General features: G+C 31.2%; 8 protein-coding genes and 1 pseudogene across 9 annotated transcripts; 5 read left to right on the top strand and 4 right to left on the bottom strand.

Moving 5' to 3' along the window:
- The first annotated feature begins 132 nt into the window (after nt 1-132).
- LOC128393179 (uncharacterized) lies at nt 133-2,094 on the top strand. Its single transcript, XM_053353303.1, has 2 exons — nt 133-619; nt 695-2,094. Exons 1-2 carry the CDS (start codon nt 381-383, stop codon nt 1,989-1,991), a joined length of 1,536 nt encoding a protein of 511 aa, XP_053209278.1. The 5' UTR covers nt 133-380; the 3' UTR covers nt 1,992-2,094.
- Nucleotides 2,095-2,869: 775 nt separating this feature from the next.
- On the bottom strand, nt 2,870-4,342 carry LOC128393201 (ADP/ATP translocase 3-like). Its single transcript, XM_053353326.1, has 3 exons — nt 3,843-4,342; nt 3,311-3,716; nt 2,870-3,245 (listed from the first exon to the last, which is right to left on the bottom strand). The coding sequence occupies exons 1-3, from the start codon at nt 3,997-3,999 to the stop codon at nt 2,906-2,908; spliced, it is 903 nt and encodes a 300-aa protein (XP_053209301.1). The 5' UTR covers nt 4,000-4,342; the 3' UTR covers nt 2,870-2,905.
- Nucleotides 4,343-4,540: 198 nt separating this feature from the next.
- LOC128393200 (uncharacterized) lies at nt 4,541-8,568 on the bottom strand. Of its 2 annotated transcripts, none has more exons than XM_053353324.1 (2): nt 8,239-8,568; nt 4,541-7,256 (listed from the first exon to the last, which is right to left on the bottom strand). In XM_053353324.1, exon 2 carries the CDS (start codon nt 6,396-6,398, stop codon nt 5,445-5,447), a length of 954 nt encoding a protein of 317 aa, XP_053209299.1. In that variant the 5' UTR covers nt 6,399-7,256; nt 8,239-8,568; the 3' UTR covers nt 4,541-5,444. The 2 variants fall into 2 exon arrangements, with proteins under 2 accessions (XP_053209299.1, XP_053209300.1); XM_053353325.1 differs by lacking the exon at nt 8,239-8,568 and adding an exon at nt 7,790-8,144.
- Nucleotides 8,569-9,762: 1,194 nt separating this feature from the next.
- LOC128393209 (uncharacterized) lies at nt 9,763-10,527 on the bottom strand. The gene is made up of 2 exons (XM_053353335.1): nt 10,161-10,527; nt 9,763-10,086 (listed from the first exon to the last, which is right to left on the bottom strand). Exons 1-2 carry the CDS (start codon nt 10,435-10,437, stop codon nt 9,914-9,916), a joined length of 450 nt encoding a protein of 149 aa, XP_053209310.1. The 5' UTR covers nt 10,438-10,527; the 3' UTR covers nt 9,763-9,913.
- Nucleotides 10,528-12,876: 2,349 nt separating this feature from the next.
- Nucleotides 12,877-15,182, top strand: LOC128393208 (calcium channel flower-like; annotated as a pseudogene).
- Nucleotides 15,183-15,577: 395 nt separating this feature from the next.
- Nucleotides 15,578-17,574, top strand: LOC128393178 (acetylcholinesterase-like). Its single transcript, XM_053353302.1, is given in 3 exon segments — nt 15,578-15,847; nt 15,850-17,098; nt 17,193-17,574. Coding segments are annotated over 3 exon segments (1,629 nt in total). The 5' UTR covers nt 15,578-15,651; the 3' UTR covers nt 17,377-17,574.
- Nucleotides 17,575-17,641: 67 nt separating this feature from the next.
- On the top strand, nt 17,642-18,713 carry LOC128393207 (adenosine 5'-monophosphoramidase HINT1-like). The gene is made up of 5 exons (XM_053353334.1): nt 17,642-17,777; nt 17,845-18,045; nt 18,133-18,237; nt 18,327-18,419; nt 18,515-18,713. Exons 1-5 carry the CDS (start codon nt 17,643-17,645, stop codon nt 18,584-18,586), a joined length of 606 nt encoding a protein of 201 aa, XP_053209309.1. The 5' UTR covers nt 17,642; the 3' UTR covers nt 18,587-18,713.
- Nucleotides 18,714-19,158: 445 nt separating this feature from the next.
- LOC128393188 (uncharacterized) lies at nt 19,159-21,694 on the top strand. Its single transcript, XM_053353313.1, has one exon. The coding sequence runs from the start codon at nt 19,900-19,902 to the stop codon at nt 21,277-21,279; it is 1,380 nt and encodes a 459-aa protein (XP_053209288.1). The 5' UTR covers nt 19,159-19,899; the 3' UTR covers nt 21,280-21,694.
- Nucleotides 21,656-22,511, bottom strand: LOC128393212 (nuclear envelope phosphatase-regulatory subunit 1-like). Its single transcript, XM_053353337.1, has 3 exons — nt 22,261-22,511; nt 21,910-22,168; nt 21,656-21,817 (listed from the first exon to the last, which is right to left on the bottom strand). Exons 1-3 carry the CDS (start codon nt 22,286-22,288, stop codon nt 21,715-21,717), a joined length of 390 nt encoding a protein of 129 aa, XP_053209312.1. The 5' UTR covers nt 22,289-22,511; the 3' UTR covers nt 21,656-21,714.
- Nucleotides 22,512-22,614: the final 103 nt, after the last annotated feature.

Raw genomic sequence — 22,614 nt, 5'->3', positions numbered from 1 at the left:
TTATTAATTCTCGTTGTAATATTTTATTCATTGATTTAATTGGTTACTGTTAACTGTTTGGTGTCTAATTACAATTTACAGATTGTTAACTACCTTTGATTAAGTTTCAAATTAGTTGTAATTATCAATCAAATATGTTTTCTTATATCCAATTAACTGACAACAATTAATATTGAATGTCAACAAAGTTGGTGACTTTTATTTTCCAAACTTTCATCAGCTTTGATTAGTTAATCATTTTAAACTAATTCAGTTAATAATAAACTGTTGGTGAAGGTTAATGAAGTTAATTGTCAATTTTTAACAATTTAAATTGACAAGTATATAATAAATTGTTTCTTATTTATTGTCAATCAAGAGTAAATTCAATTCCGAGACCAATGAAGTTAATTTTACTGTTTATATGTTTCGCGTTTATGGTAACGATTAGCAATTTAACAGTTAATTGTTCTAGTTTAGCAAATCATTCAGCGAATCATGATGAAATTAAAATCAGACACAATCCTGATGATCGATATCGATTTATGGCCTTAATTTATTCGGGAAATTGTTACCATGTTTGTAGTGGTATCTTTTTATCCTCCAACTTGGTACTGACCACTGCTGATTGTGTCCAAAGGTAAGTAAAGTTAACCAAGAGAAATTAATTTAATCAACTAATCAACTCTTAATCTATCACTGATTTTATCATTAGTCCAATAGGGGATATACGAGTTTACGAAAATCGCGTAAATTATTTTCCCGATTGTACATTTGACGTTGACCTGAACCCGGTGGAGGAAAAGTTTTTCGCGATCAAAGAGGGAACGGGAGTGATGCAGAAGCCTAAAAATCCGGCCTACAGGCCAGTTCTATTGAAACTAAGCCCTTTCAACTACCGAAGTAGTTTCCTTCCTGTAATCAACAGTGAAGTCGAAAGTGAATTAAATTCTGAAAGCAATTTAGAAGTCATCTATCCGGGATATGAAAAGAGGGCCTCACTTACGAGGCCCGACAGTCCTCACGATTGCCCTGAAGATCATGACCTTATCTGCGGAAAACTGAACATGTTAGATAGTCATCTTAATGCTGAAAAGTCATACCAACCAGTACCAGCCCACTGTCTCGATATTCGTAGTGTACCGCTCATGTTTATGTCGAGAAAAGTCAAAAACGGTCAAACCTTTCTGGTTGGATTGTCCGTTGATTCCCCGTGTAAACTCAACAAGATTTCTCGATTTATTGACCTAAGTCCGTACAAATCTTGGATCAACGAGCAGGTCACATTGTTGGCTTCAAAGGAAATCGATGAGCTGAGTACACAATCACTGAATCTTGAAGACGAAAATGGCCTGACAATTCCCACTGTTAGTGCACAATCAAGATCGATTGACAGACAAACACCACACTTACCTTATGGTCTTCATCCAACTAAACCAAGTACATTTGGACATTCAACTGATTCCATTGCTAACAATATCAATCGTCAGCCAAATCTTTACATAGATGAAGGTTCGAAGATGAAATTTATCCCTAATTGTACCACCTCGTTTAATAGAGATAATGGTCGCATTGGTGATGGTAATTGTCTCTGTCATGTTCAATCAAAAGAGATCAATATCTCCCTCGATCCTGAAACTGTCAACATACTTAAAAAACAGTCTTCTCACCTTCGTGAAACTTTACGCCAAAAAAATATCAACATCGATATAAATAATAATAACAATAACGGCGGAGGAAATATCAATCAAAATAAAGGAAAAAAAAACCCCAATAATCCCCGAGGCTCCTTGGAGATCAATGAATCCCACCAGTCCCATGAATCTAATGAATCTCGTATTCCTCATGGTCCTCATGAACCGTTTGGCCATTCTACCGGAAAGGAGCATATCAATATCGACATCGACAACAATAATAATAACGATAACGATAACGGTCCAAAGGAAGGAATCAAAATCGAGAATATAATAAACAATTCAAATACAAACACGAATCAAAATTTTCGAGCTTAAAATTCAATCGACCAATCGGTTAATTGTGATTCTTAATTGTTAAACAATTCCAATGTTGTGTTAACTAATGTTCAAATTAAAATGACTTCCGTTCCTTTGATAATTTGTTTGATTTTCTTAATTCTCATTTGATTGCTATGGATTCTAATTGTTACAATTCATTCATTTGAATTGAAACCATAAAAAAAAAGGATCAACTTAATCATCAGTGTTTAATTTTTATATACTCGAGTTAATTGTTATGTATGTTGTTGGTTAACATGAATGGTAATTCCAAGTTGATTTAACTGATTTAACTGATTGTTTCGGTTATAATAATTATAATTCAAGTTTTTCTCATTTGTTCAATGTAATCAATTGATTTTTCCCCTTTCCATTTAATTGTTCATCTTGGAAACAATTGATATTCAATTTATTCATTGGTAATAACAATCATCTCTAAAATTAGCTAATTTGATTTGATTGTTACCTTGAATCACATTTGTATTAAAGTGAACAATTAAAAGTTAAACTAATTGTTTAAATTAATCTTCATTTTTGGATAACATTCAAAATAAAATTGAACAATTAATATTTATAGTTACATGATGATGACGAAGGTGATGATGATGTTAATTGTTATTTTTAATCAATGGCTCAAAGACCTTAGATTGTTAATTGTGTGACGATTGTTTTAATTGTTGAAGTCAAATTTGTAAAGAGTGAAAATCTTTGGATACAATTACAATCAATTTCTTTGTCAAGGTTTTAATCATTGGAACAGAAAAGTAAGAGGAGAGAGAGAGAGAGAGAGAGAGAGAGAGAGACAAAAGAAAGTAAAATGCCCTCGGGTGAACACAAACAAAGCGGGAATTAAATTGTCACGAGAATGAGATCTGTTGATTGTGAACAATTAAAACAAAAGCCGATGAATTTTATTTGACTACGATCACTTGAATCTCATCATAAAGGACCAGGACAAGCGCTGCCCCCGTGCCCCTGATCATATTGGTGAGAGCACCTCGATAAAAGGCCTTTGCTCCTTCGAGTTTGTACATTTGCGTCCAACAGTGGACTGTGTTTTTGTACATGTTTCGAGAGCCTTCGAGGCCATTTTGCATCATCATCCGTCGTTTGACCGTATCGAGTGGGTAGGTCATTATACCGGAAAAAGTTTCTGCCGCTTGGGCCACCATCCAGGTTACAATGATTGAAGGCTTGCCCGTTTCACTGATGATACTTTTACCGGTATCATAGAGGCCAAAATAAGCTGATCTGTGGTAAATACCGTTATTCTGGTTTATTAATTTTCGAGAAAAATTTCCGATCAACAATCATACCGATAAATCATTGTTCCTGTTAGAGATGCGTTTAAACCTCTGTAGAGACCAGAAAGTCCATCGGACTTGACGGTTTGTGACATTACATCGTAGAGACCTTTATATAAACGCTCTGACTCGGTTCGACCAATGTCCACCGATAAGCGAGTTCGGGCATAGTCAAGCGGGTGAACTATCAGCGCTGAAGTCGCACCAGCAGCTCCACCAGCGGCTAAATTACCCAAGAAAAATCTCCATAGTTGTTTGTCCTTGTCAATATCATGAAGAAATATCGTTTTGTACTTATCCTTGAACGCGAAATTAAAGGCCTGAGTTGGAAAATATCGAAAGATATTGGTCAAGTTTCCTCGCCATAGACTGAGAAATCCTTGTTCGGCAGGTATTCTAGTGGCCGCATCGATAATACCTCAAGAAAAGACCAACAAAATACAAACAGACAAAAAAAATATTCAATTCGAGGTTTGAACCATTGAACATTTCCTTTTCCTCTTTCGGCAAAAACAATTACTAGTACCACAAATTGTGACCTTACCTTTGTATCGTTGACTTTTGGTTATCTGTTCAGATCCATGTTGAACTTGTAAGATTAACTTAATCCGTTCAATTGGTGCGATGATTGTTTTTGCAATGGTTGCTGATACACCGCCTACAATGAAATCTTTGGTGAATGAGACAATATCTGAAGACATGATCAACTAATTGTTAGTAATTAACATGAGAAAAACACTAATTCACTAAAACACCCGCAATTTACAATCAAAAAGGTTCACGAAAGGCAAACAGTCAACAACAATTAACTATTCAACTCGATTATTAATAATACATATTGGCAATGAAAACATTAGTTTGGCAATTATCTTGATCAGTAAATATCAAATTAGGCTAATTAGTGGCAAATGGATAACACAATTAATCTGGTTATAAGATTAGATTAAACAATCATCACTCAAATCGTAATAATTAACGGTTTAATTGTGATTGTTGAAACATCTTGGAAAAGTGTTCACATCATTAGTTAATTATAATTCAATAAATGTATTAGTTAATTGAAAAGTTTTCCCCATTAATATGTAAGCTTATTGACTCAATTGGTAATCAATTTTAATTGTTGTGTTGTATTACAACAATTAGATGATTTTGCAGGAAATTAAAGGCTTTTATTTAATCGCACTGATTGTAATTAAAAAATTTGATTTGTCATTTGGGATCAATGACAATTAAACATTATCATTGATGGAGCAAGTTTATTTAATCAAATTATTATTATTAATATAAAGTTTAATTGTAATTAGATTGTAATTTTAACAATAACATAGAGATTATAAATTTCTTGCTTTTTTGATAAGTACAATTAGTTAATTATTATTTTTCTCGGTATATTATTATTATTATCATTCTCATCAGCATTATTATTGAGGTAGGAACTCAAGTGTTGGTGTTAATTGTTGTTAGAGAAGCTCAATAATTGTGTTTGGTGATTGGTGGTTGATTGTTGGGTGAACAATTAACTGTTGAACATGGTTAATTATTATCAATCTTGTATTATTATGTTTCAAGTCTTTTTTTTTGTCTTTGAATTGTAATTGTGCTCGTTGATTGTTTTAAGGTTTCACTGATTGTTGTTGTTTTTCAGGATTCGAGTGAATTAAAAGTTGTGACCAAATTGATGAAGAGAAAAAAATTACAATTTCTATTGTTGATGGAAACATAGAAATGACAATAGATTAACAATTAATCCAAATTAATCTTTTTCCATCCGATTCGTTGGCTAAATCATCATTTAGTTGCAATTTTTTATCCAGTTGAATTTAAGTTGATTGTTGTGAGCAGGAACAAGCCAATAATTAGAGAGAAAATCAATCAATCAGATTGATTTATACAAAATTACACATATGTACGTTAATCATATAAAATGGTAATCAAGACGAGAAAGCAATTAACGTGATAATTTATGGCTGAGAGCTTTCATCTAGCAAAGCAAAAAATTACAATTCAAGTTGGTCACTTAATTGTTGAACGATTGGACCATGTTGGTTTTAATTGTCAGTTTTGAAGCAAAAAAAATTAAACAAATTTGAAAAGATCACTAGATTTGGTTTCCTCTCTTGAAGGCAGTTTTAATTGTTGATTAACTTCAACGATTTTCATGGAAATGATCACTGGTTGTTGATGATGATGATGATGATGTGGTTAGGTTTGTGGTCACTTCAACCAGATGACCAACCAAACCCATTAGATGTTCAAGTTTACCAGAATTTTCAACAACTTTATTATTCACATAGGAAAAGCTCTTGGTCAATCCGTCCTCCGTTTGAGCGGAGTTGTTTAATCTGGTTTCTAGTGTTGACATTTTCTCATTGCAATGGGTCACATTGAGACTTAATTTGTTTACTTGGAAGGATAAATCGTGCAATTGACTGGGCAACCAATTAAGATCAGGTAAAATTTTACTATTAGATTTTGTTGTGATTGTTGTTGTTGTTGCGGTCAACGGTGAGGTTGACATTGGGGAGGGATTGATATCACCATCGGTCTCGAGTCTATTATTATTGTTATTATTTAGACAGGCACTTATATTTGATGTTAGTGTTAATATGATTGAATCATGATCTTGGGTCTTTTTTTTCAATGCGGTCAAAGTTGTCGCCATCCCGTGGTAATGGTCATTCAATGATCTTAATTGAATTTGAAGTAACTCAATGTGAGTTTGAACATTAACCACGACAAATATTAACGCCACAAGAGCAATTAAACCACCAAAGGTTGAAAATAATTTAACTAAATGGCAAAGTTGACTTGGTCGACCGTTTCTCCGATCATCACCACGATAATAACCTGATCGATAATTTAAATTGTGATCTTTGGCTCGACGAAGTTTCTTCTTGAATCGTACTTTTTTCCCTTTAATACCAACACCATTAAGTCCTTTACCACATTGATTAATTAATTCGTGTGAAGATGATGAGGAAAGAGATGAAGTTGACATTTGATCAATTAAAGTTTCATGACGTGATTTATTTATCTCGATCCATTCTTGAAAATCTTTGGCATCTTTGGTGTCTTTGTATCCATCAGTTGACGAGGCCATGATGATGATAATGATGTTAATTGTAATTAGAAGAAAATTTTTAAGGCAATAGTTAAGGTGAAGGGAACCTTGAGCAATTGATTATTGATGAAAATTGGAGCAAAATAAACAAAGAGATTGTGATATGAATAACAAATTGTTTCACATGACCAAGATTAACCAAATATTTGTTGATTGGTTAAAAGTTAATCAAAGTTAATTGTTACTTTTAATCCAAATAACAGTTCTCATTACATTTTGTTTAATTGTAATGAGTAAAGAAGATCAAAAAACCGAAAACAATATTCACTGAATCAATTGAAATGATGATGATGAGAATTGCTTAATAGTAGAAAACGATTGTTGTTGATATCACTTATTGTTAATTGTTAGAGTTACTATTCTGATGATGATAATGATGATGTTAAAGATTATACTTGATGGCACATAAGTTGCTTTTTCTGAGTGAGTGATGGTAAATAATATATCCAAAAAAGAGAGAGAGATATAAAAACAATCAAGTGAAATACACAAACAACAAATAGACACAATCAAAAATGATGTTGTTGTTGTTGTTGTTGATGATGATGATGATGATGATGATGATTTAGTAACAAATTGCGATTTAATTTCCAAACTGTAAGATGATATCTGATGGGGTTTTTATATATATAAATTACTGGATCAAGAAAACTCATAAAATTGTATTGAATGAATTATATAAATTGAAGTAAATCAGGTTAAATGTTTATCAGTTGTATTGATGTTTTCCAAAATGGATTGTGTATCGTTGTTGATTGGGAGATTTGGTGTAAGCAAATACAGGACCAAGAATAAAGACAATTGGGTTAATTTGAAGGATGTTTATCAACCAAAATCCTAATCAATTGTCATCACCATCAAGTATAAGATCAGGTTGGAGAGTCGAGTGAGAGAGAGATAAATGTGAAAAAGAAAAAAAAATTAAGATTAACCAAGTGAATCAAACGATTAAAAACAAGAAAGCATATGCACTGTTAATGTTATATGTTCGTTGTGTTTATATTTCATCAGCAACTCTCACATGAAAAAAGTGTTGATGAAGAGTAAAAAATAGTATCTCTCATGTGAGAGTGAAAGAGAAGAGATAGAAAATGAATAGGGAGAGAGAAAGAAGGAGAAGGAGGCGGAGAGGGAGAGTTAGGTGATGATGAGAAGAAGATAATTGATCAATATTGTATTAGAATGATTATCAAGAAAAATATCTTCTTCTTTTTGTTTTCTTTCACAGACACAATCAAGGGGAAGAGATTAGTAGTTAATGAAGAAAACGAATATTGATCATCAATGTGTATAGAAAAGGAGATTAATTCTGTAATCTTGTTGACCATAGAATAATTTAATCGCAAGGTTGATTCTTTCATCAGTCTTACCTGTAAAAATGATGTAATCAACAAAAGAAAAAGAAAAGAGAATTAATAAAAAGATAAACACAGAGGAATCAATTGATTCTTTGGTGATAATCAACAGTAATCATTGGAAACTGAACCAGAAGAGAGAGAGAGAGAAAGAAAAACAAAACAAAACCAGAATGAGAGAGATGTAGATGTTGTTGTTGGATATCAAGATAACCTTGATTGTTGTTATGGACTACACATTGAGAGAGATAAAAAAATCCAGGTAACACATTGGTGACTAAATCATGATTGACTAGCTTTAAATAAGGTGGAGTCCATACCAATGTAATCCAGAGATGATACAGTTTAGTGATAAAGGTAAAGTGTTGTTGTTGTTGATACAATGATGAGAATAGATTTTGTTTGTTTCTCTCTCTCTCACTTTCTTTCTATACAAAATGGGAAATAGATGAATGTAAAATTACCTTAAATCACTAGATTAACACGATGAATAAATAACATTGGAACAATTGTTAGTTTAAATTTAGAATAGAACAACAATAAAAAAAAATGTCAACCAAATGATAGAGACGATGAAATGTTGTGAGTGAAGAAGCAAAATAAATGTTGTTATGAGAAACCAGAAAACAACAAAACCAAGAAAGAGAAAAAAAAATGTTCTCTTTCTAAATTGGTTCTCCTTCTTGTCTCATGTTAATCACATAAACTAATTGTTCCAATTTAAATGAAACATTGAAACAATTTAATTTCCTGATTGCGGAATAACAAATTCAAAGGTAAATAAAGAGATTGAAATGAGAGATTGCCAATGAATGGCCTTCACTTTTGGAGGGAATCACATTGACTCTCTGCCAATGACACTTTGAGCTCCAATTTTGATTCGAATTTTTTTTTCTTAATTACCTGTAATTAAGTGTCCATCTTCATCATGGTGTTGAGATTTTGTCTCTCTTCCTGTATTCAGAAGATGAGAATCTTGGTTATGTGAATTATTATCAAGAAAATTGTTTCTTTCCTGGTTTTCGGTTTTAATTTGTATGTGTTACCAGTTTGGTTACGGTTTCGATTTTGTTGTTATATTATTTTAATCATCGCCTTAATTGTTGATTAATTAAGGTGAGAAAAAGGTGAGTTTAATTACTGTTTCCATGTCTAATTGTGATCAATCATTGAGAGATATTAAAATTTTTTTTTATTCATATGTATGAATACCTTTGGATAATTGTATTAATAGTAATCATCCCATTGAAGGTTTTGTATTTTGATATGATAACATCATCTTAATTGTTATTACCTTGAGTTAATCATCACTGATTGTTAGATAAATATTATTACAAGGAAAAGGTTGAAATTAATTTTAATTTTCTACACAATTAACTAAAAAAGTTATTATCTTGTTGATTAACTCTCATCCTGTTCACCCAAATGTAATAATCAAAATGAGACCAATCAATCATTTAACAAGAGAAACATAGTTACATTAATTTCACTTGTATACTTAATTAATACCTTGATTTTGGTGATTAACTAACTATCCTTTTCAACTGATTAACAAATTGAATGATTATAAAATCAAGGAAAAAGGTTAAGGTCAAGTTACAAACGTCAATTTAATCCTAAGGGAAAGTGATTGAGTTAAAAAGACTAACCAATAATTTCAATTACTATTTAAATTTACCAATTGGATTTAAATTATCCCTTGATTATAGTTAATCCACTAACCCAAAACATAACACACAAGCAATTTAATCGTAATTATTTAAATCATAATGTTCTCGATTAATGTTAATCAGGTGAAAATGATTTGAACGAAAAACGGTAAATTGTTGGTCGATTCGTGATAACAATTAGAAAGTGAATTAAATTAGCCGATCAATTATATTAATGAACACACACTCGAAAATGGGCAAATCGAACACGAAAATATAATAATCTTCGAACACACTAAATGTTAGATCTAATTGTACAAAATTTTCGACGAATATTGGTTCGAATTATCAAATTAAACTATTGATAGATTAAAGTTTTTATTCAGAAATTCAAGTTACAATTAAAAAATCTTATTCTTTTGTGTTCTATCAATGATTCGTTGGTGTATCGTCAGCATTTCCATCGAGTGATTAACTGATTCCATGTTGATTATGGTGATGGTTTCGTCAGCGTTTCAGCGACATTCGAGTTTGTTACTGCGTTATCTGAGTGCGTACAAGCGGCCGAGAAGCGATAATTTCGAGCTGGTTCGAGATTTTCGATCGAAATTTTGAAAGTGGTCCTGTTTCTCAATACAATTCGAGTATAGTGGACTTTATAAGCTGTCAACGAGAACGAAATTGATTCAAATTAAATTGTTCTTGCATCGAAAATCCATTTACCGTTAGATACTCACATTCATCCGCTGGGGTCCAAAAGGGTTTGCCCTCAAAATCTTCTTGAATTTTCACTGATAATCTACAATTTTCGATTGAATTATCAGATTCATTTTCTTCGTAAGTCATGTTTAATTTAACGTAATTAGCACCAAAATCAACACTTTCCAAGACAATTAAGGTTGAGGTTATTTGAGAAGCTCCAATAATAATCGGTTTTCCAATGGACTTTTGATCACATTGGACATTATTGATGATCGCAACGATGAGAATGGAGAAAGTCACTAAATAATTCATATTCACTTTAATTGTAATTAACTTTACAACGAATTAATTTTCTTCTGTAATTTTAAATGATACTAATTAGTAAATTTAGTTGTGGTTTTTATACTCAGAGAAACTTATTGAAAATTTATCACTTCGAATCCTTTTGATTTAATCAATTTGAGCTCAATGTTTATCATTGATTGTTACTAATTGTTCAGCTTAGTTTTAATTGTTTGTAATCTTTTCGCTTCATAAATGGACAAATTGATCCAATCTAATGGGTGTATTAATTTACTGATTACTGAATAAGGAAAATATTAAGTCGATTGACATTTAGAAAACAATTGTATCGGAAATCAAGGTTGATTTGAGAATCAAAATTGTGACTAATCAACTAAATTAAGAGATTTTCTTTGTGATTACAATGGTAATTTAACTCTATGACCTTTCTAATTGCTTTATAACCTTTGGACAAAAAGTTCGAGAGTCGAATGATAATTTAATATGATCAACATCATTAACTTGACTCAATTCTCATAAAGTAGACTCATTATAAAATCAAACTCTTTCAGTTGATTGTAATACAATTTGATTGTAAAATCGTGATTATTTTTGCATTATTATCATTACAATCATTAGGAGACAATAACAATACCCAAACAACAATCAAAAAGTAAATCCAACAATTTAAACTAATTGGTATTGTCCATTATATCAAATGGAAATGGAAATGGTTTCTCAAGAGGAATGAAAAATAAACATTATCAGATTATCATGATTAACGAAACGAAATCAACTAATAACGAAAAAGTTTTTCTTTTCCTTTCCAACAATTTAGATTAATTGTAATTCAAATTATCTCTCCTGGTTCAAGTCAATTAACTTAATCATCTTGGAAATAATTTCTATTCAGATTATGATTACTCTGTTTTTCGGCATCTCTTGTTACCTAAATAAATTATTCTAATCAATTTGGTTACAATTGTTAATTGTTAACAATTACGGTGAGTTTAAGGTTAATTGTTTTGTAGATAATTGAATTGATCTTCTTAATTCTTGTTTTTTTTACTTTAATTGTGATTAACCAGCTAATATGTTGAGCTGAAAACTTGTAACAATTTAGTTTTGTGATCTTAATTTGTAATAATTCAATTTATTGACAATCTATTTTTAATTCAGTTCGTTTAATTGTTTCACTGATTGAATTTGATTTTTTCTATCTAATAATAATTAGTTAACTCTATCTTTTTGTGAAACAATCAGAATTAATTTTGGTAAATTCATTGAATGACAAAACGATTTGACAAATTGTTGAGTCAAATTGGTTACAATCAACTCTCTAAATTTATTAATTGCTACAATTATTGTTAATTTTCCTGTTGATTGTTTAGTCATTGACCTAAGTCATTAGCTTTACAGATTGTGATTAGTTAATTGTGATCCTTGTTATAATTTACTAGTAATTTTATTCAATTTCAACAGTTTTCCTTAATTTTGAGAATCATGAACAATTTAATAATGATAATAATTGTCAATTCGTTTTGCTAATTTACTTACTTTATGGTTTTAATTGTAAACAATTGACAGTTGCAATTAGATTAGTACAAAATACTCCTTTTAATTGTAATCAACTCAACTATAATTTTATCAAGATTGTTTAAGTTTACTAATCAATTGGTTTTATATTGTTTTCCTAATGGCCTTTAATCAAAGTAACAACAATTAAAATGGTTCACTGATGGTTAGAAATATTAATTACAATTAAATGTGAAGATGATACAAAGTAAATACCAAAGGGAAGAAAATTTAATTTAATTTGATAAACTTGGCTTAACAATCAATGGACTGAAGAAGACAATTACAACTTTCCCTAAATATAAATTAACTTAGTTTATCACAATTAAGGTTAGTTTATTACTTTTCATAACAATTATCATTAAAAAAAACCTAAATTGTTATGTTTAAATTTTCTGGTTTTGGTAACAATTTAACAATAATAATAATAATAAACAAAATTAATAATAAACTTCCTTTACAATTTATGATCCATAACAATTTAAAAATTGTAGACACATGGAATTAAATAATAAAATAAATTCCTCTATATTCACGATTAACTAAGAAAAATTATCCAACCATTTTGTTTAAATTGTTCACAATTAACGTTAATCTTTAATCGCAATTAATATCTTCCTCTATTATCATTATCAATGGAAAAAAAGAAATAACAAAAAACCAACCAATCGAAATGAACACGATAAGTAAGTGAATGATTTTCTGCAGAAAATTCAATTTATCTGAGATTTGATTATCGGAATAAATTTTGATTAGAAGACAATTAAAGATTATGATTAAGATCTCATTCTGTTAATTATTATTTTGAGAAGGAAAATTTTTGAATATTATGAAAAAAGCGCTTCAAATGTTTTCGAATTCAAGTTACTCCCTCTGGTGGTTCTTTTGGTTAACGTTGGAACAATTGAAACTTTATTTTTTTATTTTCTCAATTTAAATTAATTTAGTTGATTTGTTTTCGTTAGTAATTAATTTTTTTTTTGTAGGCTTTTTCTTCCTGGTTTGATGATTATTGAGAAATTTATTTTTATCATTTGAAAAGATCATCATAACCTTGAGATTTTCCTTGTTGTGAATGTGTAATGCAAGTGGTTTAATTGTCAAATCTTCCAGTTTGTTACTCATCTTCAGTTCCCTTTGCAAAGGCGTTGTAATTTTGCTCTGTTTATAATTAATTCTATATTGCAATTATCTCCCTGAATCATCACTGAATTTCTTGCTTCTCCATCTGGATTGGAATTCTCCTATTTCACTTGTAAATTCTTCAATAAATCAATTTGCAAGAGAAATTCTATTTGTTTTTGCTTCTCTTCTACCAAAAATTCCATCAACTGCCAACTCTCAGTTTTTTTCTCTTTGGAACATTTATTGAGAATTTAAACCTGATCCTGTTTTCTATTTTTTTTTGCCCCACGGACCTAAATTATTAAAACTATTCTACTTGACCTGTTGTATTGTTTTACTCTTTTGTCCTTGGTATCATCATGATGGGATCAGAAAGTCAACAAGGAGTACCTGCTGAATGGTGGGTCGTTTCTTGGAGAAATCAAATTGTTACTGGTTTGTCGTTACTCCAAGTTGTCTTTGGGATAATTACCTCTCTCAGTCTTTTCTCTTTTATTGCCTGTGTACCTACTGGACTTTCACTTGTTTTCGGAGCAATTGTTGTCCTTTCTATCGAGGCTCCTGCTTTTGTCTCTTTCATCCGTTTCGCTCAACCTATTACAGCATTTTTCGAGGCAAAACCTTTGTGGATTAAAGTTGTCACCTACGGGATTAGCCATTTTACCTTGTCTATTTGGCTGTTATGGACCATTCTTTTTCTTTGGCTTCTTTTGTGCTCTCGGAACCACTGCAATTTATGGTGTAATACTGATTGGACAGAAAGCTAATCAAGATGACATGAGATTCCAAGCTGGTGGATTCTCACCAGCTTAGACCTGGCATCAAATTCAACTCCAATCTCATTTCATGTTCATATATTTATATCCTTCAGAAAGAGAGAGAGAGAATCTTATCTCAATATTTATCAAAACACACCTCTAATTAACACTTCTCTCTCATTCGTCATCATATAGTTGCCTTGAAAGGCGAAATGTTTAGACTAATGGCCACCCGATAAACTCTGATCCTGAAACTTATTGAAAAAGAAAAGACCAAAATTATCCCATTTCGAGCTCATCGATTTCCACCTGTTGAACAACCTGTTGTATCTTTGATAATCATCGTCATTTAACTTTGGAATTGTCAATCAATTTACCAATCTCACCTGAATCATTTTTCTGAATCTTCCACTATTCCATTTCCTGATGAGCTGTCTGACTTTTTGTTGTTTTCTCTCCAGAAAGATATGAGATCATGTTCTTGTTATTACATTTTTTTTTCTCCTTCAATCACATAAGGAAACACATATATTCCATATTTAAAGTATTTACCCAATTCGATCAATTCTCCGTTCAACTAATCGATTGCTTCATCATGGCTACTCCAAATTCCATGTTAAAAAATGAATTAACCAAAGCGACTTAATCGTTGAAATTACATTTACCTCCAAAAGAAAATCATTATTACCTGTGCCTTTGGATGGGGATACAAAAATCATCATCATCTTGTTTGATGATTAAACCAATTTCTAGGATAAAAAAAACATTACTTCTGATGATTGTAATGATTCCAGTTTAACTCTCATATTTATCACTCAACCATAAACAAATCAAATTAACCACCACAACTACATTGGGATCATGTTTATATCACCTTAATAATGATAATCTTAAATTGCTATCAAATTGCAACTGAAGCCATTTAACGAATTGTTTCCTTTAAAGTTAATAATTTGATCCAAACCTGTTATTATACATTATCGAAGACAACAATTTAATGGACGAACAACAATCAAGCCTCCATCAATTACCATCTCTATAATTTAATTGTTAAAAAAAATCGTCAAAGTTAATCATCTCTTCCTATGGAAATGAAGTAAAAAAACTCTTGGTTGATTACTATTAATAACATTGTCGGAATCAAGATCAATTAACTTGAACAATCATTATGACACTAAATTGACGACCAAACAATCAACTGTTTTTCCAACAATTTATTAATCATCCATTCTAATTGTAACATGAAAAAAGTGCAATTTAATATAATGCAAATCAGAAGCTTAAACCATTAAACAAATTAAGCCAATGAAAATTGAATTTTATGTTTTGTTTTTAAAAGCAATTAGATTAATTAATTTATGATTAGATAATCTCAGTTCTTGTGCTCTAACCAATTAATTTAAATTTCATTATTTAGGTTTTCAAGCTCCAGTTGAACCAATATCACTTAATTGTGTTTAGCTAATCAATGAAAATCCAATCTAATCATTGAATCCAATTGACGGAAAGGTTTTCATTGTAATTGATTGTTTGGGAAAAAACAACAACTTTGAAATTAATTGTTGATCAATTAAATTATACAATCAATAATAACAATCAAAGATGATAATGGGAATACAATTGATACAAATTAATAACCAATATCTAATTGACACAGAAAAATTAACGATAGTTAATCAGAAAATCAGTGAAAAAACAGATTGGATATATAAACGTAAGTTAATTGCTGAGATCACATTGAATTAAATTGAACTTGAATAAGTTACGAGTTAATTGTTGACTAAATATGTTGTTTGTTATTTTCTCGTGTTTTCTTTGGACACTAATTAGTGCCAATGATTTAACACCAATCGTATCGATCTCAAGTGGTCCCGTTCAAGGCAAATTTGTTGATTTTAACGGAATCAAAGTCGCTCATTTTCTTGGTGTTCCTTATGCTAAACCACCGATCAAATCATTACGATTCCAATCACCGGAAAAAGTTGACCCTGGACCGAAGTGAGATCGGTAACTAATTATGGTGCTTCGTGTCCACAACGAAGTGAACATATTAAACCTGAAGAAACAAATGAAGATTGTCTCTTCCTTAATGTCTATGTTACCGAGTCCACATTTAATTCATCGGCAACTCGAAAACGACCTGTTCTTTTCTGGATACATGGCGGTGCTTTGACCATGGGTTCGGGCAATGAATTCTATCCTGGCCTTCCAATGGTACCTTTCGAAGATGTGATCCTGGTGACCCATAATTATCGTCTTAATGCTTTTGGTTTCATGTATTTCGGTGCAGGCGAACCAAGGATTCCGTCCAATATTGGACTTCGAGATCAACTTATGGCCATGCAATGGGTTCGAGAAAATATCGCAAAATTTGGCGGTGATCCTAATCAAGTGACCATTTTTGGTGAATCTGCTGGTTCCATGTCAGTTTCGGCTCATATCTTGTCCCCACTGACCAAAGGTCTGTTCAAACGAGCAATTCTCGAATCAGGAACGATTTACAATCCAGTCGATGATCCAAGTTTCTTCATTGGCAATGCTTGGTCAGTTCTTAATCGAACCTCATGTGCCTCATCTCACGATATTCTGACCTGTTTACAAGGCTTATCGGTACCCGAAATTATTGACAATCAATCTGATGGTTTACTTAGATTCCGTTGGGTTTACGGAGATGATTTTCTTCCCTTCACTGTAAACGAAGCTTTCGATCAAGGTTTATACGATGATTCGGTTGATCTATTGGTTGGTACTGAGAAAAATGAATTTTCCATTTTCATGGCCAAACTTGACGCCAAACTGTTTAATCCAGTTGATCCTTCACCAATGGATTATCAAACTGCTCTTGGTTATTTAGCGTTAACTTTCAAACAAGAATCTCTTGATTATTTCCGTGAACTTTATTTCGGCCCACCAACCAGTGATTCCGCCTTTTTAAGGTCACAATTGGAAAAGGCTTATAGTGATACCGCTTTACTTTGTCCAACTTATATGTTTGGCCTTAAATTTGCCAAAAATGGTCAGCAAAGTGGTAAAGTATTCGGATATTATCATACACAAAAGGCCAAATCGACGATGTTTCCTCCCTGTGATGCAAGTTCATGGATGGGAACTTGTCATGCCGGTGAAATCCCGTTCGTCTTTGGATTTCCTTTCCTTGACCCTAATGCTACCCAATCTGAAAGAGATTTAAGTTCACAGGTCATGAAAATTTGGGCTCATTTTGCTGAATTCGGGTAAGTTTCACCAAGTTACGAAAACGATATTATTATTACGATAATGCTGATATTTTCCTCTTGATATTATCGTTTTTCTTTCTCATCATTACAGTAAACCTCCAAGTGTTGGTGGAACCGAATGGAAAACTTTAGACTCCGATGAATCAGCGATGATCTTGAATGTCGCCGATTTCGGTAAAGTTGATCGAGAACGAGTTCAATTCTGTCAACAACAATGGGACAATTTCACTCTCCATGGTAGCCTACAATTAGCTTACCTCTTGGGTGCTGCTTGATCATTCAAATTGTCCAAAGAATATATTTAATCCAATCAATAAAATAATCTAAATGTAGATAATTATGATTATCAATCCAAATCATATGGTCTTCATTTCTGTTTGTATCTCAATCTCCTTCTTGTTGTCTTTCAAATCTAAATAAGAGAGAGAGAAAGAGAATTAAATTTAAATTAATAAACAAGAATTGGAAGTCAATTGATTGTTATTAAAGTGAATTTATATCTAAATAAATAGTGTAAACAATTAAAAGGTGAGAGAAAAATATGAGAAATTTAATTACCTTGAGTAATTATTTATTCCGTCGGCATTGTAACAATAACATTGGAAAATACAATCAACACTATCACAGTTTAGTTAATTTGGATGTTAACAAATCAAGTAGATTTAATGTTCACAAGGTAAGTAGATAATTTTAATCACTAATCAATTAGAATGATTTAAATTTAAGGTGAGATTTGTTTACAGTTGGTTACCAAAGATTCAGAAGCTTTAAATTGGTTGCATAGGAAACGGTTGGTTCAGTTGTCGTTTTGTCTCAAACAAAGAAACATGAGTGAGGAAGTGAAAAAAGCTCAACAATCATCGGCCGATAATCAAGAAGATACAATTTTCGGTAAGATACTGAGGAAAGAAATACCAACTAATTTCATCTATGAAGATGATCAGGTAAGAAGAATTAAATTAATTACCAGCAATTTACTCTTTTTAATTGTTCTCTTTGGTGTTTTCTTTTTCCTTTTTTTTTGTTCTCAGTGTGTAGCTTTCAATGATATTAGTCCTTGTGGACCTAAACATTTTCTGGTTATTCCTAAAAAGAGAATCAGTCAATTGTCTAAATCAGAGGATGAAGATGAACAAGTAAGTAGACAATTGATTAATTCTGTTGGTGATTTTTGGAAAATGGCGACAAATTGACTAATTGTTTTCTCTTTTGTGCTTTTCTATAGCTTCTTGGTCATCTGTTGATTGTTGCTCGGAAAGTTGCTAAGCAAGAAGGTTTGGAAAAAGGTTTCCGAATTGTAATCAATGATGGTGTTGAGGTTAGTTAATTAATTCTACTCTAAATTGCATGTTAATTGTCTTTCTATTGTTCTAAATTCTATTCTTTTTTGATTTGCTTTTCTATTCTATTCAGGGAGCTCAATCGGTTTACCATCTTCATGTCCATGTTATTGGTGGAAGGCAAATGTCATGGCCTCCTGGTTAATTAACTTGAATCTACTCAATCTATCTTTCTTAAATTGTCTTCACTTATCCAGGATCAATTTAAACATCTCCAACAATTTAATCCATCCTAACAATTAAAGAATTGATTTCATCTTCAGTAAACTCAATCAATTGGCAATGTTTCACTTTCGTAGTTAACCAAACCGACCAAATTGAATTTTGATTTTTCGGGCAACAAAACAATTACCAATAATAGAAACACTTATCAAGTTAGAAATTTAATTTTCTCATCATTGGTTAAGAATGAAGAGAAAAAAAAATTCTCGTAATCAACTAATTTCCATGTTGATCCAAAATGATCAACTGATTGTTTGTGTTCAATTAGATTTAACAACAAGTTACATCAAAGGAATTGTTGATTTACCCTTTTCTTTTTCACACTTAATTTTTTATTGATTGTTTGCAATCGACCATGAATTATGCTGTGGATTTGCTAATAATAAGAAATAATTAGACAACAAGGTTAATTTTATTTCTTCCATTAGATTTTAAATGAGACAAAAAGAGAAAGAGAAAAAGAAAGAGAAGAAAAAATAGAAAGAGAAAATTAAATTCTCTTAGTAGGAAAAACAACCAAGAAGAAATGAAAACATTTCCATTTAGCTCAGTGTTCACCTCTAATCATTTAACTAATTATCATCAATTATCACCATCACCATGTTTATTATCAGTTCAACTAATTCAGTGTCCACAATAATTAAACATTTAGTTAGTTAATTGATACTAATTGTCTTGGATAAACCAGAAAACAAAAACAATAACATTGTCTCTTTGAAAAGGTGATTTGTTATTTTCTAAATTGTGAATTATTATTTTAGAATAATTTTTTTTTTCCAAAACAATTTAACTTCACCTTTAAACCATTGGATTCTAATTAAGATTAAATTAATCGACAATTAGATTAGTTCCAAAGAAAAGAAACCAAAGTGATCCACCAAAAAGAACGTGTTTTCTTTTTTTCTTTTTCTATATTACTCTGGATGTTTTTCTGATCTCATTTAAAAAAATTCTACAATTTAATTGATCTTGTTATCCCTGTTCTTCTAATTGTGGATTAATTTTTCATCTTCAATATTACCTCTCATCTTTAATTGTTTCATATTCTATTTGGATGATTATTTGACTGAAACTGAATTTACTTTGAATCTCATCTTTGAAGCGAAACCACTGGACAGACACAACAATGATGTCATTAAATTCTGTGGGATAAGATTAACCATTTCAATTGTTTATCGGTTGTAATTTACTTTCTTTTAATTGTATTTGGTTTCCTGTAACTATTTCATATCGAAAATGGATCTACATGATAATGCGAAAAAAGTAGTTGTATGTTCAGCATTATTTGCTGGATTCGCTTACTTTAGCTTATCGGTTCTTCGTAATGTCTTCTCACCTTCAAAGGATCAATCATCGTCTACGAATAACAATAATAACAATAATAAAAATGGCCGAAAGTCAAGTCAATGTGTTCAAACGGAAGTTTCGGTTCCCATTAAAGAGGACAAAAGATGGTACAAATTACCTCCCGAAATGTGGGGTCCATGGGCTAAAACAATCCAAGATCGTATCAAGGAGCTTAATCTACAATCAACGGCAAATAATGTTATCTTTAGATCACCAGGTCGAATTCAATCAATTACCACCAATGGTACCAGTTTAAGTTCCCATAATACACCGAGAAATTCACCAAGATGCCGAAGTCCGAACAATTTATCTAAGGAAAATAGTTTGAGCCGATCGGTTGACAATTTATCAAAAGACAATAACAATCATTTACACCAAGGTGACCATTTGATTGATGGACCAATAATTAAACCACCAAGTGAAATAGAAATGATTAATTATAAGAAAATATTGGACAAATTGTTTGGTCAAAAGAATCCCAATTTATCCCAACAAGAGGCCAGTGTCCTTGGGATGTTATTAATGTGTGATGATGATGAGGTTCTGGTTAAAACACTAACGGTGATTGCTGATTGTGCGGTTTTCACACCAAATATCAATGTAATCTGTGATTCCGGTTGTTTAGTTATGTTATTACATTTACTTAATTCTAGTACAATTCCGGCCGTAATTGCCTCGACAACTCAAGCGATCGGTAATTTGGCAAACGGTGAACGATCACAAGAATTAATGAGACCATTTATCATTCCATTAATGGATAAATTGAAAACTGCATCACATTTACAATTAACTTGGTCATTAATTGCACTTGCCAATTTAGCTCATCGTGATTCTAATCATATCGATTTTCTTGATCATCTAAATGAATTAATTGTTCTCATTGAAAAGGGTTGTACTCGTGTTCAATTACAATCTCTTAAAATTTTGGTTAATCTTTCATGTAATCAAAATTCAATTGTTTACCTGTTGGCTGCTAGATGTCCGGTTAACCTTTACAATTTACTAATTCCAACAACTGATGAGGAAATTTTAATAAGATTATGTTCATTTATCAGTAATCTGGTTGAATCTGTTTTTCGACGTTCAATTAAACACACTCATCTTCCAACGATTAATAAAGTGGCCTCACCGGAAACACTTTACTCTGGATTATTTGGTGTTCAAGCGGTGGAAACAATTAAAGAAAAATTGAAAACACTTTCCCGTTATCCCAATGAAAATATTGTTTCTAGTGTCCAAAAGATAGAGAAAAAATTAATCCTACTTTAGATTTACTTAAATTGTCACGAGATTTACATTTAATCGAGTTTTTTTTTGTCCAAACAATTAATGTTTACCTAATTTGATGAGTTCTTTCACCTAATTTATTTTTGTGATTCTTGGTCGTTATTTTGATTTTTCTTTAATCAATCTGATTTCTTGGCAAATGATCTTCTCTTTAATCCGATTGTAATTATTTTTTGTCGACAAAATTTTCGATTAATCAGAGAAATTAACGATCAAAACTCTCTTTTCTCTGATTTGAGATTCAATTGATTGTCTCAAGACTGAAACTTGTGAAGATTGTGCCAAGGCTGAGGAATAAACAATTCCTTTTGCTAATCATCTTTCATTTTCTATAAATTGTTAAAATTAATCAAGTGTGTACTGAGAAAATAATAAATTTTTCCTTTAATTAACTGTATACATATTTTCACATTACATTTACCATAATTTGGGTTTCGGTCTTGGCTTTAAAACAAGTCGACCATGATCATCGCAGGTCATGTTAAAATCAGACAAAACTTGACGAGCTCTTGCCATTATCCTATGGACAATCAAAAGAAAACAAATGACAATAATTAAGGATAATCAATTTCAAATCATTTAATCCGATTAACGGTTAAAAATGATACTTACACTTGAGGTGAGATGACTTTCTTATGAATACTAGTAAGAGCAAATAAGAGTATCAATATGATGGCATTAATTGTGAAGAAAGGATGATTTAGCAGTGATTGTAACAATGAGATTCTTGAAGTTAATGGATCAGTTAACCATTGGAAAGCTCCATAAGTAGTGAAAGCAGTTGTAAAAGCTAAAGCTAATCGATATTTTCTCGTATCCGAATTCATACCATTGACAATCTCTTGTAATCTTCTTTCAAACGCCTTCAAATCTAAAAAGAAAACAACGAAATAATAGAAGAAAAAAGAGTCAAATAAAATAGAATAGAATTTAAATTAACAAAAAAAAAAGAACACTAATTACCTTCACAAGATGTTTTCTCCAATGACATTGTGATAAAATATTGACCAATAATTTAAACTAAATTACAGTTGTCTCTGTGTCGATGTTGTCAAAAGTCAATTTAACCTCCTAAAGGATTAGCACCATCCAGACAAATCAATAGATTAAATTAAGACACAATTAGTTGATACAATTGCGATAAAAAAATATTCCAAAACTAGAATAGAATAAAATAATTGAGTTAATTAAATCGGCAAGGAAAATAATGAAAAAGAGGAAGAAAAATAAAATTAACAATTTGTTTACTTTTGGAACAAACTAAATCTAAGCCATGTGAGTTTCTTTTTTCGGCTAAGCCTTTTCTTTTCTTTTCTA

This window comes from Panonychus citri, unplaced genomic scaffold (assembly GCF_014898815.1).
Source record: "Panonychus citri isolate SS breed McGregor unplaced genomic scaffold, ASM1489881v1 Contig00138, whole genome shotgun sequence".
Lineage (NCBI taxonomy): Eukaryota > Metazoa > Arthropoda > Arachnida > Trombidiformes > Tetranychidae > Panonychus > Panonychus citri.
This window is presented reverse-complemented; position numbering and strand designations above follow the sequence as displayed.